This window comes from Malaclemys terrapin, chromosome 2, assembly GCF_027887155.1.
Source record: "Malaclemys terrapin pileata isolate rMalTer1 chromosome 2, rMalTer1.hap1, whole genome shotgun sequence".
Taxonomy (NCBI): domain Eukaryota; kingdom Metazoa; phylum Chordata; order Testudines; family Emydidae; genus Malaclemys; species Malaclemys terrapin.
The window spans coordinates 248,213,872-248,229,300 of record NC_071506.1 but is presented as its reverse complement, the minus strand read 5'-3'; the positions used below and the strand labels follow the sequence as shown (position 1 = coordinate 248,229,300).

The window sequence follows — 15,429 nt, the reverse complement described above, 5'->3', positions numbered from 1 at the left end:
GAACTTTTAGGTTAAGACCTTGTTAGCTAAGATTCAGCACCAGTGATATCTTTACATGACTTGAACGCTCCTGAAATTAAGGATTCACACTGGAAATGCTGACACAAACTAGTTAGAATTACTGTGTGGCTAATGCACAATTCTATCACTATGAAATGAGAGTGGCACATTGTCCTCATTTAGACCAGTATTCCCTGCTTTTTCTCAACAGTAAGCAGTGAAACCAGACCACTAAAAATATTACTTTGTGACAGGTGTTTCTTAATTAATCCAAAATATTCAGAGTTAACAATTATATTAATTGAAAACAATAAAGAAATATTGGATACCTTGAATCTACAGTTATGATTCCTAAATTATACATCACACTCAAAGATATTTTAAAATTTATCTTTATTTTTATTACCTGGAGTAGAATTTTCCTTGCTTTGCCCTTTGTTCATGCTGTATCCTCATGTTTTCTAATTTGACTGGACTTGGTATGAATCCTATTTCACAGCCTTCTTTTACCAACCGTCCTATCCACCAGTCATTGTTAAACTTCTAAACATACAAAGAAATGAAAATAATATTATTGGCTCATTTTATTCTTCCCTCCCCCCTCCCCCCCCCGCAATTTGCAGTCAGTTCTTTTTTTGTATAATTCCTCTCCAGTTAGTCACTGCACTAAATTATTATGACTATGAAGAATAATCATAATTTGCAAACAATTAAAATACCATTGCATGTATGCACAAACTCTCTCTCCTAGTCTTCATGATTCTCCAGGAATCTGAGTTCCCTTCCACCTCTCCAGCTTCAACCCTTTCCATTTTACAGGTTGTTCTCTATGCTTTTCAAATATCAGCATTCCTCCTTTTCTCCCATCTTGTCTCTCTCTACAGTGGACAGTAGATACTTCTTCCATTCTGCTCCTATCACCTGTAACACCCTCCCTAACCTCCTAACACTTCCAAGCCTGTCTCTAAAGGCTTATTCTTCCTGGACGTAGCCCATGCCTTCCAACTCTTTACCTGGCATATAAAACTTTACTCTGTAAAAATCACCTTATGCTCCATCATGTGCTTTGAGACTTTGTCATTTCCTTCCTTCTTATTCCTGATCTATCACATCTACACATGCTATCTATATGGTATATTCTGATCAACTGTAACATATCCACATCCACATGAACAGACAAAAATTGAGAAATATTTTATGATATTTTTGTATGAATGGAAAAGTTACAAGTAGGTTTAGCATACACGATATCCCAGTTAACAGAATGTCACTTTATGCATACATGTAACAGTGAACAGATCAGTTAGAGCCACGCTTCATTCATATTTAAATATTTGTATCAGCTTCCACTACCACACAGCTTGTAATATTAATCAATGTGCAGTAGTTAGAAGAGCAAACAGGATGCCTGGGTACCTTTAAAAAGGAAATAAAGGTAATTCAGAATATAATGGCAATGGGACAATGACACACACCGTTTATTTGTGTTCAAATTTGGTCACTTCTGTGGAATTTTTGTGATGCCTGAGACAAATTTTAAGTTTACTTGCTAGTTAAATAAGTGAACACAAGTCTGATGCTCGGTAATTAGCCTGACTGTATAATGCTGCATTCATGCCACTGGCTCCTGTCTTTGCGAATGAGAGAACAGATAGTGTTGACATGATTCTGTTCCTCAGAATTCTTAATGCAAATCCCCTTGTGTCACTGAAGATATTATATAGGATAGATTATAAAGGATTTCAGACAAGGTTTTTTTTTCTTCATCGTGCACCCTTTGAATCTGAATTATTCCCTTTTTTGTGCTCATGGGAAAAATCAACCATTAATCACCAATGTAAAATGGACTAAAAATCTCTATTTATTGTTCCCTTTCCCTAATCTCTGTCTATGTTTCTGTCCATCCATTGAGAATTCCTTTGGGAATGACTGTTCCATGAATACTGGGAAAAGCACCTACCCACCTCATGGATACTACCATTCCTTGTCTCTCTGCAGGAGCAAAAATTTGGATGATTTCAAAGAAGCGCCAGATGTTTTTACACATGTACAGATGAATTGTTCCAATAGTTTTTATGCTGACTCCCAGCTTTTCTGCCTCTTCCACAGTTAATGACAATTGCACAGGAGGCAGATCACTTCAACAGTCAACCATGAGACCAAAGAAGCAATTTTGCAAAAGTATAGCAGTTATGCTTACAACTAGCCGGGACAAAAAATCATTACACAATAACAAGAATGCATAAATACCTCCCATTTATCAAGTCTGCAGGATAGCAGTAAACAGAAATGTGTTTATTAAGACTACTGCATCAGTGAGTAATAGGAGTTGTGGTGCCCTGTGGTGCCTCCAATTTTGGGGGCTCTTGGGAAGATCACTTTGGGGCAAAAAACACCATGGGACACTCTGCCAGGGAGCTGGGGACTTAGGTCTGGTCTATACTACCCGCCTGAATCGGCGGGTAGAAATCGACCTCTCGGGGATCGATTTATCGCGTCCCGTCGGGACGCGACAATCGATCCCCGAATCGGCGCTCTAACTCCACCAGCAGAGGTGGTAGTAAGCGCCGCCGACAAAAAGCGGCAGAAGTCGATTTTGCCGCCGTCCTCACAACGGGGTAAGTCGGCTGCAATATGTCGAATTCAGCTACGCTATTCACGTAGCTGAATTTGCGTATCTTAAATCGACTCCCCGCTGTAGTGTAGATGTACCTTTAGATTCAGGAAATAGATTCAGAAGTGAGCAACAGAAGGCTGTACCAGGCAGCTTCCCAGATAAAATTTTAAAATTATTTACTTCAGACGTTGACCTTCCACATTTTTTTCTTGCAAGTAGGGGAGAAAGAAGGAAGATTTGTGGTACGAAACTTCCTTTGTGCCCGTGTAAAATTTTTCCAAGAACTGATTGGGAGAAAGGATAGACCAATGGCACAGACAACATGGACAGACAGTCACTTGGGAGGCTAGCATAAGCATATTGATAGTTATTACATTGTTTATTTACTGTCTAATTTCTTGTAGCAATATATTTAAATGTTGTCTATGATATAATATAATTAACTGAAACCAATTAAGTTATTCCAGGAAAAAGAACAGGGCCAAGGAATTTTTTTCAGACTGAGTCACAAGCATTCGAGAGAAGTAACTGTTGGCTGCTGAATCAGAACAAATCCCTATAGTGTGAGGACAGTGAATCCCTGTAGAGATTACATCATTGAACATGCAGAATGCAGAACTAGATTTGTTTTAAAGCCTACAAAAGTGATACAATCATTAGAGAACATCATCATTTTCTTTTCAAATGTTATGTATTTGAAGGCAGAATGTACAAGAGATCATGAGCACAATATTTCCAGGAAGCTACAAATCCTGTTGCATTGTTACATTTTCGTAACATTTGTACAGTGCTTTGAAAATGTAAAGTGCTATGTTAATGTTAAGTGCTATTATTATTATTATTAAAATAGTGAAAACAGCTGCAAGTTTTACTTACTTCTTTAACATGAAGAAAATCTTTTGCTTCAAATGAAATGGCCATGCCTGGAACTGGGACGTCATCATCATGTCCTGCACTGTAGCCGACATTGGTCCGGACTGCAAATGCAACAGGTTTTGTCTGCAGGGCAAAAGGTAAACAGAATTTGAACATTTTTCTCTCTCAGACCTACAGAGTCAGATATACAGATACTGATGTAAACTTGATACAACCCTTCCAGGAAGTAATCTACCTAATGTTCTCCCAATTAACATAGCAAAAACCACGTGTCATAAAACTTATGAAATATACGAACTGCTCTACTCAAAATATTTTTGTTCACAATGTGAACATACCAGGTATATGCTAACCATTTCACTTGAGAAAAACAGCTGACATTTAGTTTCAAAGCAATAGAATTGTCAGTAATGTTCATGTAGAAATATAATTCGAAGGTCTAAATTTTCAAAAATGACTAGTGATTTTGGGCATCCAGAAATGGAAGCACCCAAAGTAGCTTGTTGCTACTGAAATCTTAGGTCAAAATGTTCATTTACAGCATACATTAGGTACAACATGTCCTTAAAAGCTCACCATCACAGTATTACATTGAAAATTTGACGATCCCAAGAGTTTTCCATCTGTTAAATAGCCCAGCTCTCTTCTCTTGGTGCTTAAAGTGTTTCCTACACTGAAAAGTACGTGTATAAAAATGACATTCTGAAGTTCCATGTTTATTTTATCTCAATTGTTCCATATCATATTTTCTCATTTTATGAATGTAAGAATATATTTTAGCACTGCAGACTCACTCTGGATTTCAAAGTTCATTTTAGCTAATGCATTAATACCACTGAATACCACTAAAACATTCTTCAGTCCAATTCTGCCCTCCCTTACAAGAGGGTTGCAAATTTAACCATGATCAGAAGTTGACTGCAATTGGAACTCTCTCATAGCTGTGTTGGCTTTGCAGTGCAAAAATACTAGAGAAAGCTTATTTTAAAGTAAGCAGATCTGAAGTCTACGCTTATGTGATTATGTGTTATGCTTATGTATAATATTATGCATTAAAATATTTTTGAGAGGAAATGCCCTTAAATATGCATAGAGGGTTTGATTCTACACTCATTTAAGTCAATGGTACAGTATCAGGCCTAGAAAGCATATCTGTTGAGTAAGAAGATGCCAACTTTACCCAGTCACTTCAAAGAGGAAAACCGTACTTTAAGGTTAGTGGTACAGTAAGACTAAGTTACAAAATATAATAACCATTGTTAAGAAACAATTAAATGTAAGAAAACCTATGTAAATGCAACATTAATGTACACATTTTAAAAACCCAAATCATGAAAGTAAAAAATGTGGATTCTCAAAGCAATATTAAAGCAAACATTGTCCAGGTAGTAGAGTCTCACTCATTTGCAATAATGACTACTCCTGGGGGAGTTCTGTGTCTCTGTGCATGTGCAGAATTCATGTCCCCCACAGTTTTCTTTGCTTCCCCATAGAAAAATGACTTCTGATGGGGAAGCAAAGGGAAGCTGCAAGAGCGGTCACACATCCCTCCCTGGCAGCATAGGCAGGTCATTTCAGGCATCCAGACCAGCTGGTAGAGACATAAATCATGGGGGGGAGGGGCTGGGCAGTCATGCGTGTGTGTGTGTGTGTGTGTGTGTGTGTGAGAGAGAGAGAGAGAGACACTCTGTCCCTCTCGCTTGCCATTGTGGCATGCCTGGCATTGAGGGGCAGAGCTTAGGCTTGGGACAGGCTCTGTCCTCTCAGGCAGAGCAGAATGTAGCAGCCTGCCTGCTTAGTGAATTGTTCCCATTGTCTTTGTGAATTCCCCCAGGAGTACAAAATAGGTGTAAAAGTTTTAAGCCTCCTTTACATTGCCAGACTGGTGTAAAGGACATTATGGCCTTATAAATGCTTATGGTGCTTTAGTGATTAGAACTGGTCTAAATTTTTGGACTGAAAAAGTTTCCTATCAAAATGTGGCCCATGAACTGTTTGCTACTGACTTTTCTGGAGATGGTCAGTAGCCAATATAAACTGTGAATTTATTCCCAAGCCCTCACTTGCTCTTCAGTTGCCTATGATGTAACACTGAGCATATGGCTGCATATATTTGTTGACTAACAACTAGAAATAAAGGGCCAAACTTAGCTACATTACTATTAGACAAAGGGGATTTAGGGATTTCCTCCAGTGCTCCCCACTCCCATTATCCATCCACTGTATTGTTGTTTAAATAAATTACCTAAGTAATTGAAACCAGCATGATTATACTGCATTATTTTGATAAATAAAATATGTAGACTTTTGTAGAATTTTTATTTTTTTGGTGCAGAATTCCCCCACAAGTACAACTCAACACAAAGTACAGACTTTTCTGATTTAAGTAAATGAACAAATAACTTATACAATCAAAGAAATGGCATAATAAAATAATTAGTTTATTTAATTTAACAGATGCAGCTTACTTTTGATTATTTTTGATAATACATAGTTTACTAATAAATATTCTGTAGGCTGCTGTGTAATTTGCTGAATAATAATTGTGGATTTCATTTAAATTTCTCCAAATTATTATCCAAAATCTAAGCTTTAATCTAACAAGGGGAGGGAAAAAGAGCCAGATCCTTGGGGATGGGTCAAACTATGTTTGTTGCAAGACCCAGGGTGATTCTGCCTTGATCCTTGACCCAACTAGAGCCCTAACCAGATCCCTGAATAATTTAGAACAGCCTAAATTATGCCACCTACAGCAGTCCCCAAGGGCCTGTTCTGCTGGCTTAGAATCCTTGTAGTGCAGGGTACTTTGGAGTCCACCTCCTGCTGCTCCAGGCCATGCTTTTGGGCCACTCAGAAATTCCCCTGATATCAGGAGTCCCCAGAAGCCCTGATAGGCCAACTCTCTGTTCCCTTAGTGCTGCAGATCTGCCTCAAACTCCCAAGTCCTTATGGTTGCTAAAATAGTTTCAAAGTGTGAACTGGAGATAACTGATGCCCTATCCAACTTAATAGAGTATTAACACATCTTTGTGACAGTTTCAATGTAATCGTTAACTATCTCACTGCTGATTGTTTTAGCAGACGCACAAAGTAAACGTGATTATGGTATAGACACTTCTAGATTTGGAGACAGAAATTGGGGTGTGTTAAAGCAAGTAGCTAATTGCTGTAAAGTGTTGCTAGGGTGATGGATGAACAATTCAACACACTGCATCCCAAGTATAAAGACACCACTGTCTCTGCCCAAAAAAGAGAAGGGAAAAAAGGCAAAGCATCCTAACCCCACAGCAAAAGCGACAGCTGCCTCAAACCAAAATCATCTGATACATTTACCTGGATACCAAAAAGCCCCTAGTGCCATATTCAGGTTTCCCCTGACATATTGTACTATCACATTACTTATTAGTACTGGCATTGCAGCAGTATAAAATAATAGGATTTAATATAAAAATAAACAAACAAACAATACTCGGTATAGCTATTATTCGGTGTTGTTTGGATTGGAAAGGGAGGTGGGCCCTGAGGGGGAGAAGGGTCTCTGCTGCTTAATTTAAGCCGAATGTGCTGCATAGGCTGTGGGATACATTATGTTTTGCAAGAGTAATGGAGTCTCAGTACTATAATGGTTCACTGCAGGCCTTAGCTATGATATCTTTGCTGAGAAGTGGAATAAAACAGATGTTTCTTTTTGTGAGAATTACTGGTTTGCACATCTGCAAAGTGGCAATTAGGGGGACTGTACTGTATTTATGTAGTATTTTCAATTATTTATTCTATTAAATGTAAAAGTGCAAGGTAGCTGAGTTACTGTGGAAACTTTATTTTAGGTCTTGTACATTTAAGACCTCAGTCGTACTGTTGCAGTAATGTAGGTTTTTTAAACTTAATTTTCCAAAGGAAAAAAAATGGCACCTTTATGTGATCTTAATGTACCTGCAATAGCACAACTTATCTAAATGGGCAACCTGGAAAGAGTTTTGCAGTTGGAAGGTTGAAACTGTGAGCTTCTTTTCGGGGATGTGGGGGTGGGCTGTCAGGATCGTTTCTATAGCTGGATTTGAATAGGGAGTTCCACTGGCGGTAAATATAGGAAGCGGAGTTTTCGGATAGGGCTGCTTGAATAAGTACTACTCAACATAGTTAAGGGTTATGATACCTGACCTGTAATAATTTCTTCACACATTTTCCCCCAAACTTCACAAAGTGACTATAAATCATAGAATATCAGGGTTGGAAGGGACCTCAGGAGGTCATCTAGTCCAAGCCCCTTCTCAAAGCAGGACCAATCCCTAGACAGATGTTTGTCCCAGATCCCTAAATGGCTCCCTGAAGGATTGAACTCACAATCCTGGGTTTAGCAGGCCAATGCTCAAACCACTGAGCTATTCCTCCCCCCATCATCTAATCATAGATGACTTAGCTATATGCCAAGTTTGAAGTTTTAAAAATCAGCTATTTCAATCATCTGAGTGAAGACAGTGAACGATTATTAGAACATAATCCTCATATTAGTCATTTTCATGAGGCTATAACACAAAGCCACAGTCTAGACTGAAAATGCAGTCTAGACAACACAGCCTATTGGCATGTACTCATATTCATTGTGAAACTAACTTACGTTTTCTTTGGAACAGACTTTACAAATGATGGGACCTTAGCCAAAGACAAGAATACTTAGCCCATTTTTACAGACCCATTAGCACTCTATGAAGATCAGAATTTACCATCTAAGGACAGTATCAGCCTTTCTCCTACCCACACCAGTTACAGTTCTTTCTTACTCATGCCAACAGTATGTGAAAGTAGTTGCCACAGTTGCCCAAAATAGTTCATTCTGATGTTAAAACAAATGATAACCTTCCACAATAGCAACAAATGAATAATGCATCAACTCTTGTGTAGTCACAAGTCCTCACTCTTATGGTTAAACCAGCCAGATGGAGCAAAAGACTGGCAAATGATATTCCCTTTTACTCTATCATTTAGGAATTATTTCTCCTTATCAGATATTTGAAAATATTTCAACTAGTTGACTTGGGATGACAAGTCCCAATGTGGGGACAAGACAGCTAGGGTAAAGAGATTCCATTGTCTTTCCCTATGTTGTAAAAGAAAGTTGTGAAGTTATGCATGAGTAGATGTGAAAATAATTGGTTGAAACTTCAGGTTTCACTTAATTGGGGAAAAGTTATTTATGTAACTTACACTTGCTTCACTGGATTCAATGTAAAAGTCAAACAAGAAACATTCATATGAGATTTGAAAATAGACATGCGTTCAAAGAAGTGCACAAAAACACTATGAAATTCTGATCTTTTGCACTTTCATGATCTATTTTTATAACTCAGATGACTAATTCATAGCCTCTTATTGTATTAATTCCTGCCACCTCACCTTCTCAATCCATCTCTCTCTTTCTCTAGCTCTACTTGTCTGTATGATTCTTTCGTTGCCCTGCACCTTCCAAGTAACAAGTCTGTTAATAACTGAGAAACACTTTGGAATCTTCGAATCTACCATTATAAAAGTTGGCAAGTTTAGGTCAAATTGGAGTGAGATGGAAAAAAAAAAGCTGTTAGGTCAGAACTACCTAACACCTGTTATTTTCCATGTCACTCCAATTTGACGTAAATGTGCCAACTTTTATAATGGTAGATTCGAAGAATCCAAAGTGTTCCTCAGTTATTCTTTCAATCACAGCTAATGATGTAAAACTAAAATTGTACTTTCAATCAATGGTTTTCAAGGCCACGTGCCCCAGAAAGTGCCTGACCTTACTACTGTGAAATGACTGGAGACTAACCCAGTTCATTTGTTTATCTTTTCTTTCCTGGAGTAAGTCTGAACTGCTATATCCAATATAGCTTATAATTCCCAGTCTATATCCTTTCTACTCTACAGAATGGAACCTGTAGATCTTTTGAAGGAATCTCATTCCTAAAATGACAAACATAGGAAGAGATATCCAACAGCAAAGGGCTAATATATATACACATGCCTTTTCTGACACTGAGCATTTTAAGAATTATGTACAACATCCTTGTTCACATGCCTTTTTTCTCTTTTATCTTCTCTGTCAACAAGCTGTCAGAAATCACTAATTAACTTGACAATCATACAACTATAAAATCATTAAACATATCTTTTGCATTCCTTTGTGTGTCACAAAAGAAAAAGGAATTTAAGATGAGCCCTCAGCACTCAAAGATCAGTTTGGAATGAAATGCAAACAAATAGTCTGTTTCTTAAAACCCAATATGCTTGTTGAAATAGCCACTTGTATCTATAGGATCAGTTTTACAAGCTATTGTCTAAGATGTCTAAGTACTTTGAGCTATTAGAAATGTTTTCTTACACGTGATTCAAGTACAGTAAAATATCTTTATGACACTAACCTCCTTGGTACCACATCAGTGACTAAGCGTTGCACAGTACATTTAGAATTATTTACTTGCATCTCATTTAAGAACAACATTAATTCATAACATTAGGTACTCTGTTAATATAACACTTTTAACATGAAAAAATGTTGTTACTTCACTTTTCATTTTTCAGCACTGTATTTGTAAAAAGGATATTACACTGTTTGCCAGATGCACAAAACGTAACAGCTGATCATAGAAGATGAGGAAGGGACCTCAGGAGCTCATCTAGTCCAACCCCCTGCTCAAAGGATGACCAATCCCCAGACAGATCAGATTTTTGCCCCAGATCCCTAAATAGCCCCCTCAAAAATTAAACTCACAACCCTGGATTTAGCAAGCCAATGCTTAAATCACTGAGCTATCCTTCCTTCCTTTCTTCCTCCCCGTATAGCGTGTGCACATAACACATTGCATTAAGCCCCATGTTCATCACAGCTGGCTAAACACTCAGGTTTAACTTTGCAAGTTTAATTCTGACATCATCATGACCTCTAGGAAAAGGGCTTCCATTAAACATAAAATAGTTGTTTTCTTGGTGTCCTCCCAATCAGTCATTTTCAGAATTGGAGGTAAAATTGTTTGTGCTCTGTAGGTTATACCACCACAATAATCTCTCTTCTCAAACTTTTATTTTGTTTTAAACCACACACTACAAAGATGTCTTGGATTATTTCTTTATTAACAGAAAAATATTCAAAATATTAGCTGAATTCTTTTTGGCTCTGTATTACAGCAACACAGAATAAGACAGATGGCCAAATTCTACTTTCCATTATACATATGTAAATCCAGAGTCTAAACTGGATTAACACTGGCACAAAATGAGCATAAAATCTTGCCCCACGACCAAAAGTGCAGAAGGTCCTGCCCGAAGTAAAGCTGTTTTGGTTCCACTTTACAGGCAGCAAGGAGGCTAGATTTCACATTCCCAAACAGAGGTGTGCACCTCCACTGTATTGCAGTTCCCAAAGTCCTCAGAGGTTCACTCTATGGCTATGTCTACACAGCACCCCACTACTAAAGTGAAGCATGATCTTTAGCTTGGCTCTACTTTCATGCTTTCTGGCTTGCCAGGCCTATCAGAGAGCCACATGGACCCTGATTCTATTGCATATGAGCACAACTCAGTCATAGGGGTCAGGGCCGGCTCCAGGCACCAGTATTCCAAACAGGTGCTTGGGGCAGCAATCTGTAAGGGGCGGCAGTCCATGTGTTTTTGCCGCTCCAAGCAGCGCGCCGAATTGCCGCCGCGGACAGCGGGGGCAGTCTGTCTGCAATTAGGGCGGCATGCGCGTTTCCGCAGTGGCGGCAATTCGGGGGCAGCTTCTACGTTCAGCTGCCCATGGTGGCAATTCGGCGGCTTCTGTCTTCCGGCTGAAGACAAAAGCTGCCGCCGGGGAAACGTGCGTGCCACCCTAATGGCACACAGACCGCCCCCGCCATCTGCAGCGTCAATTCGGCGCGCTGCTTGGGCTGGCAAAAACAGTAGAGCCGGCCCTGCATAGGGTGCCAACTTTCTAATGGCACATAACCGAACATCCTGCCCTGCCCCTTCCCTGAAGCCCTGTCCTGCTCTGCCCCTTCTCCGAGGGCCTGCCCCCGCTCGCTCCATCCCCCACTCTCTCCATTGCTTGCTCTCCCCCACTCTCACTCACTTTTACCAGGCTAGGGTGGGGGGTTGGGGTAAGGGAGGGGGATAAGGCTCCATCTGGGGGTGTGGGCTCTGGGATGGGGCCGGGATGAGGGGTTTGGGGTGTGGGAGAGTGCTCTGGGTTCGGGGTGTGGGCTCCCCAGGGGCCGCAATGACCTGGCAGCCACTTCCAGGAACCACACAGAGCTAGGGCAGGCAGGGAGCCTGCCTTAGCCCCCCGTTCCCTTGGCAGTGCCAACCAGAGCCACCAGGGTCCCTTTTCGACCGGGCATTCTGACCGAAAACCGGATGCCTGGCAACTCTACTCACTCAAGGGCCAGAGATGATTGCAGTCTCTGTGCCCAGGAGATGCAAGATCTGGTCTTTCAGTATACTTCAATGGTACAGAAGGAGGCGAGGCCATGTATTTACACCGTCTCATGCACTGAACATCCTAAACTGACACACATTGAGGAGAGACTGACTGGCTCTATAATAAAAAATATTTACCATAAAAATGGCCATGTTACTCAGACTGAGCATTAAAATGGGGTAGAATAAAAATACTTGCTAATCATTATTAGACTACCAATCAATATCCATATATTCACAGGTATGCTTCCAAACGACCTTTATGGGAAGGAACATTCCAGAGTCTCTGCTTGCATGAGTCACAGTGTCAGTGCCACCATGTTTCTAGAGCGAGAAAAAAATGTGTGTCCTCTTCATAGAGATCAAACCAAGTATATGATACTACTACTCTAATTATCCTCTAGATTGTAGTTGATATTTGCTAAAAAAGCAAGTTATTTAACATGGAGCTATGTATAGGAGCAAAAGCAGTCATATATGCAATGAATTTAGCAATTCATAATATTCAGTAGCTATTGTAAAAAACCTCACAGTAATAGTAACATTCTGATTAAGTTATAAATTACCATTTTGTAAAAAAATAAATACATAAAACTCTGACTGTCTTGAATTTACAAATGGTCTCTTTATGTAGACTAGCTGAGAAAGTGACTTTTTATACACCATTATCCATTTTGCAGCAGAAAATAGAGAAATAACTACGATTACACTGCCAAATCCTGAGTAATAATTCATCATTAAATAGCACAGCACACAATATGTCATTCGCTTCTGTTAAAAATTAGTTTTTCAAAAGAAGTTCTACTTAACAGTCATTGTAAGAAAGGATCTGAAAGCAAGCATAGAAATATTAAGGAGCAATCAAAACCAAGCACTGACACAAGAGATAACATGCATGCCTGCCTTTCTAAAACATTTATTCTCTGGTACAAAAATGCTCACATGAGTGTCCTGCTCACTCATATTGTAATAGTGAAAGAGTACTATAGACTGACTAACCACTAACTCATGCTGCACTATCACCAATAGGAATCTTCAAAAATCTTAGCAATAAGTCAATACTTCTTAGCAATGCTCTAAAGATTTCTTATTAAAGGGCAACATCTCACTTCTCAGACAGAGGAGAAAATGAAAAGTAATTCCAAAGGAGATAAATGCAGCAGCTATAAATTCTCTTCAATTTACTTCTCCATCCAGGGAATAGCTGTGGAACTTTGAGTAGTAAATAAAGCAAAATCTGACTGCAGAAATTCATTTAATTGAATATTTTATGTGATCAAAATTCAAAACTCTAATTCACTGTTGAAGGTCAAACACTGATTTCTTCACATAGATAAAACGTAAGTCCCTGAATTTAACATTTTACAAGATAAATAGACCCATGATATGCAACATTGTTGCTTTTTGCAATTCATGATACTAACAGGATAAAGTACAATATGTCACATTTTCATGCAATTGCTTACCTCACTAGGGTAAAAATAGTATGCCAAAATATCATGCCAAATAACTGTCTTTCACTCTTTCTTTTAATCCATATATAATTTAAACACACATCTAGCATTTCACTCTGTATTCTACAATTCTAAAATTAGAAAGGGTCAAAGAAGTTAAGTACTTTCTGTTCATTTTCTAAATCTCTCTGAAAATGTGATGACAGTTTAGCACTCAGTTAATCCATAGTTTGGACTACAAGGACAGATGCTACCAGATGTTAAACAGTTTTACATTTTATCTTTCTAAGAGAAATGCTGTCATTTGACCAGGAACCTCCTTATCTTTAGAATGTATATATTCTAACAACAACAACAACAACAACAAATCACATCAGAAAACAACACTAAAAGTCAGATTTTTAAATAGAGAGGTCTATGCACAAAATGGGTGAGCAATTACCATACCATGGGTGTAAGTGGGGGAAAAAATCATGTAAGGGACCATTGTGATCATCTAGTCTGACCTCGTGTAGGGTGACCAGATGTCCCAATTTTATAGGGACGGTCCCGATTTTGGGGTCTTTTTCTTATGTAGGCTCCTATTACTCCCCACCCCCTGTCCCGATTTTTCACATTTGCTGTCTGGTCACCCTAACCTCGTGTAATAGCACTTTCAAAATACTGTAATTATTACAACATATCTTTTAGAAACACTTCCTATCTTGATTTAAAAATTGTCAGTGATGGAGAATCCACCATGACCTTTGGTAAGTTGTTCCAATGATTAATTTTCCTCACTCTTAAAAATGTATGCCTTATTTCCAGTCTGAACATACCTAGTTTCAATTTCCAAACATTGGATCATGTTATCCCTTTCTCTGATAGACTGAAGAACCCTTTATTAAATATTTGTTCCCCATGTAGGTACTTTCAGACTGTAATCAAGTTACCCCTTAACTTTCCATTTGTTAAGCTAAATAGATTGAACTCTTTGAATCTACCACTGTAAGGCATGTTTTCTAATACTTTAATCATTCTTGCAGATCTTCTCTGAACCCCTCCAATTTATCAACATCCTTCTTGAACTGTGGACACCAGAACTGGACACACAAGATTTCAGCAGTAGTCACACCAGTGCCAAGTATAGAGTTAAAACAACCTTTTGCTCCTACTTGAGATTCCCTGGTTCATGCATCCAAGAATTGCATTAGCCCTTTTGGTCACAACATCACCGTGGAAGCTTATATTCAGCTGATTATCCACTATGATCTCCAAACCTTTTTCAGAGTAACTGCTTCCCAGGACAGATTCTCCATCTTGCAAGTATGGCCTACACTCTTTTTTCCTTAGATATAGACATATATATTTAGCCATATTAAAACACATACTGTTTGCTTGCACCCATCTTACCAAGTGATCCAGATTGCTCTATATAAGTGACCTGTCCTCTTCATTATTTACCATTTACTTTGGTCATCTGCAAACTATGAGTAATCATTTTATGTTTTTTTCCAGTTCATTAATAAAAATGTTAAATAACACAGAGACACTACAAAGCACTATAAAAAACACTTGTTCACTTGATGATTCCCCATTTACAATTACATTTGAGTCCTGCCCATTACCCAGTTTTAATCCAGTTAATGTGTGCCATGTTAATTTTATATTTTTTAAGTTGTTTTAACCAAAATGTCATGTGATATACCAAGTCAAATGCCTTACCGAAGTCTAAGTCTATTACTCCAATACTATTATCTATACAGCCAAACTTGTAATCTCATAAATTATATATATGTGTATGTGTGTGTATGTTAGTTTAACAGGATCTATTTTCCATAAACCCATGTTGATTTGCATTAATTACACTATCCTCTTTTAATTTCTTTATTAATCAAATCCCATATCAGCTGCTCCATTAGCTTCTCTGGGATCAATGTCAGACTGTTTATCCAGGTTCTCATTTACCCTACACATTGACACAACATTAGTTTTCTTCCAGTCTTCTGCAACTCCCCCAGTGATCCTATAATTATTGAAAATCAACATTAATGATCCATCAAGCTCCTCAGCCAG

General features: G+C 38.6%; 1 protein-coding gene across 4 annotated transcripts in view; it reads right to left on the bottom strand.

Moving 5' to 3' along the window:
• The window catches only part of CACNB2 (calcium voltage-gated channel auxiliary subunit beta 2), a 410,979-nt gene that overhangs the window by 49,194 nt on the left and 346,356 nt on the right, over positions 1-15,429 (bottom strand). For all 4 annotated transcript variants that reach the window (XM_054020627.1, XM_054020628.1, XM_054020630.1 and 1 more), the window contains 2 exons: positions 3,494-3,616; positions 407-543 (listed from right to left, as the gene is read on the bottom strand). In XM_054020627.1, the coding sequence (XP_053876602.1) occupies positions 407-543; positions 3,494-3,616 (260 nt within the window). The remainder of the gene's footprint in view (positions 1-406; positions 544-3,493; positions 3,617-15,429) is intronic.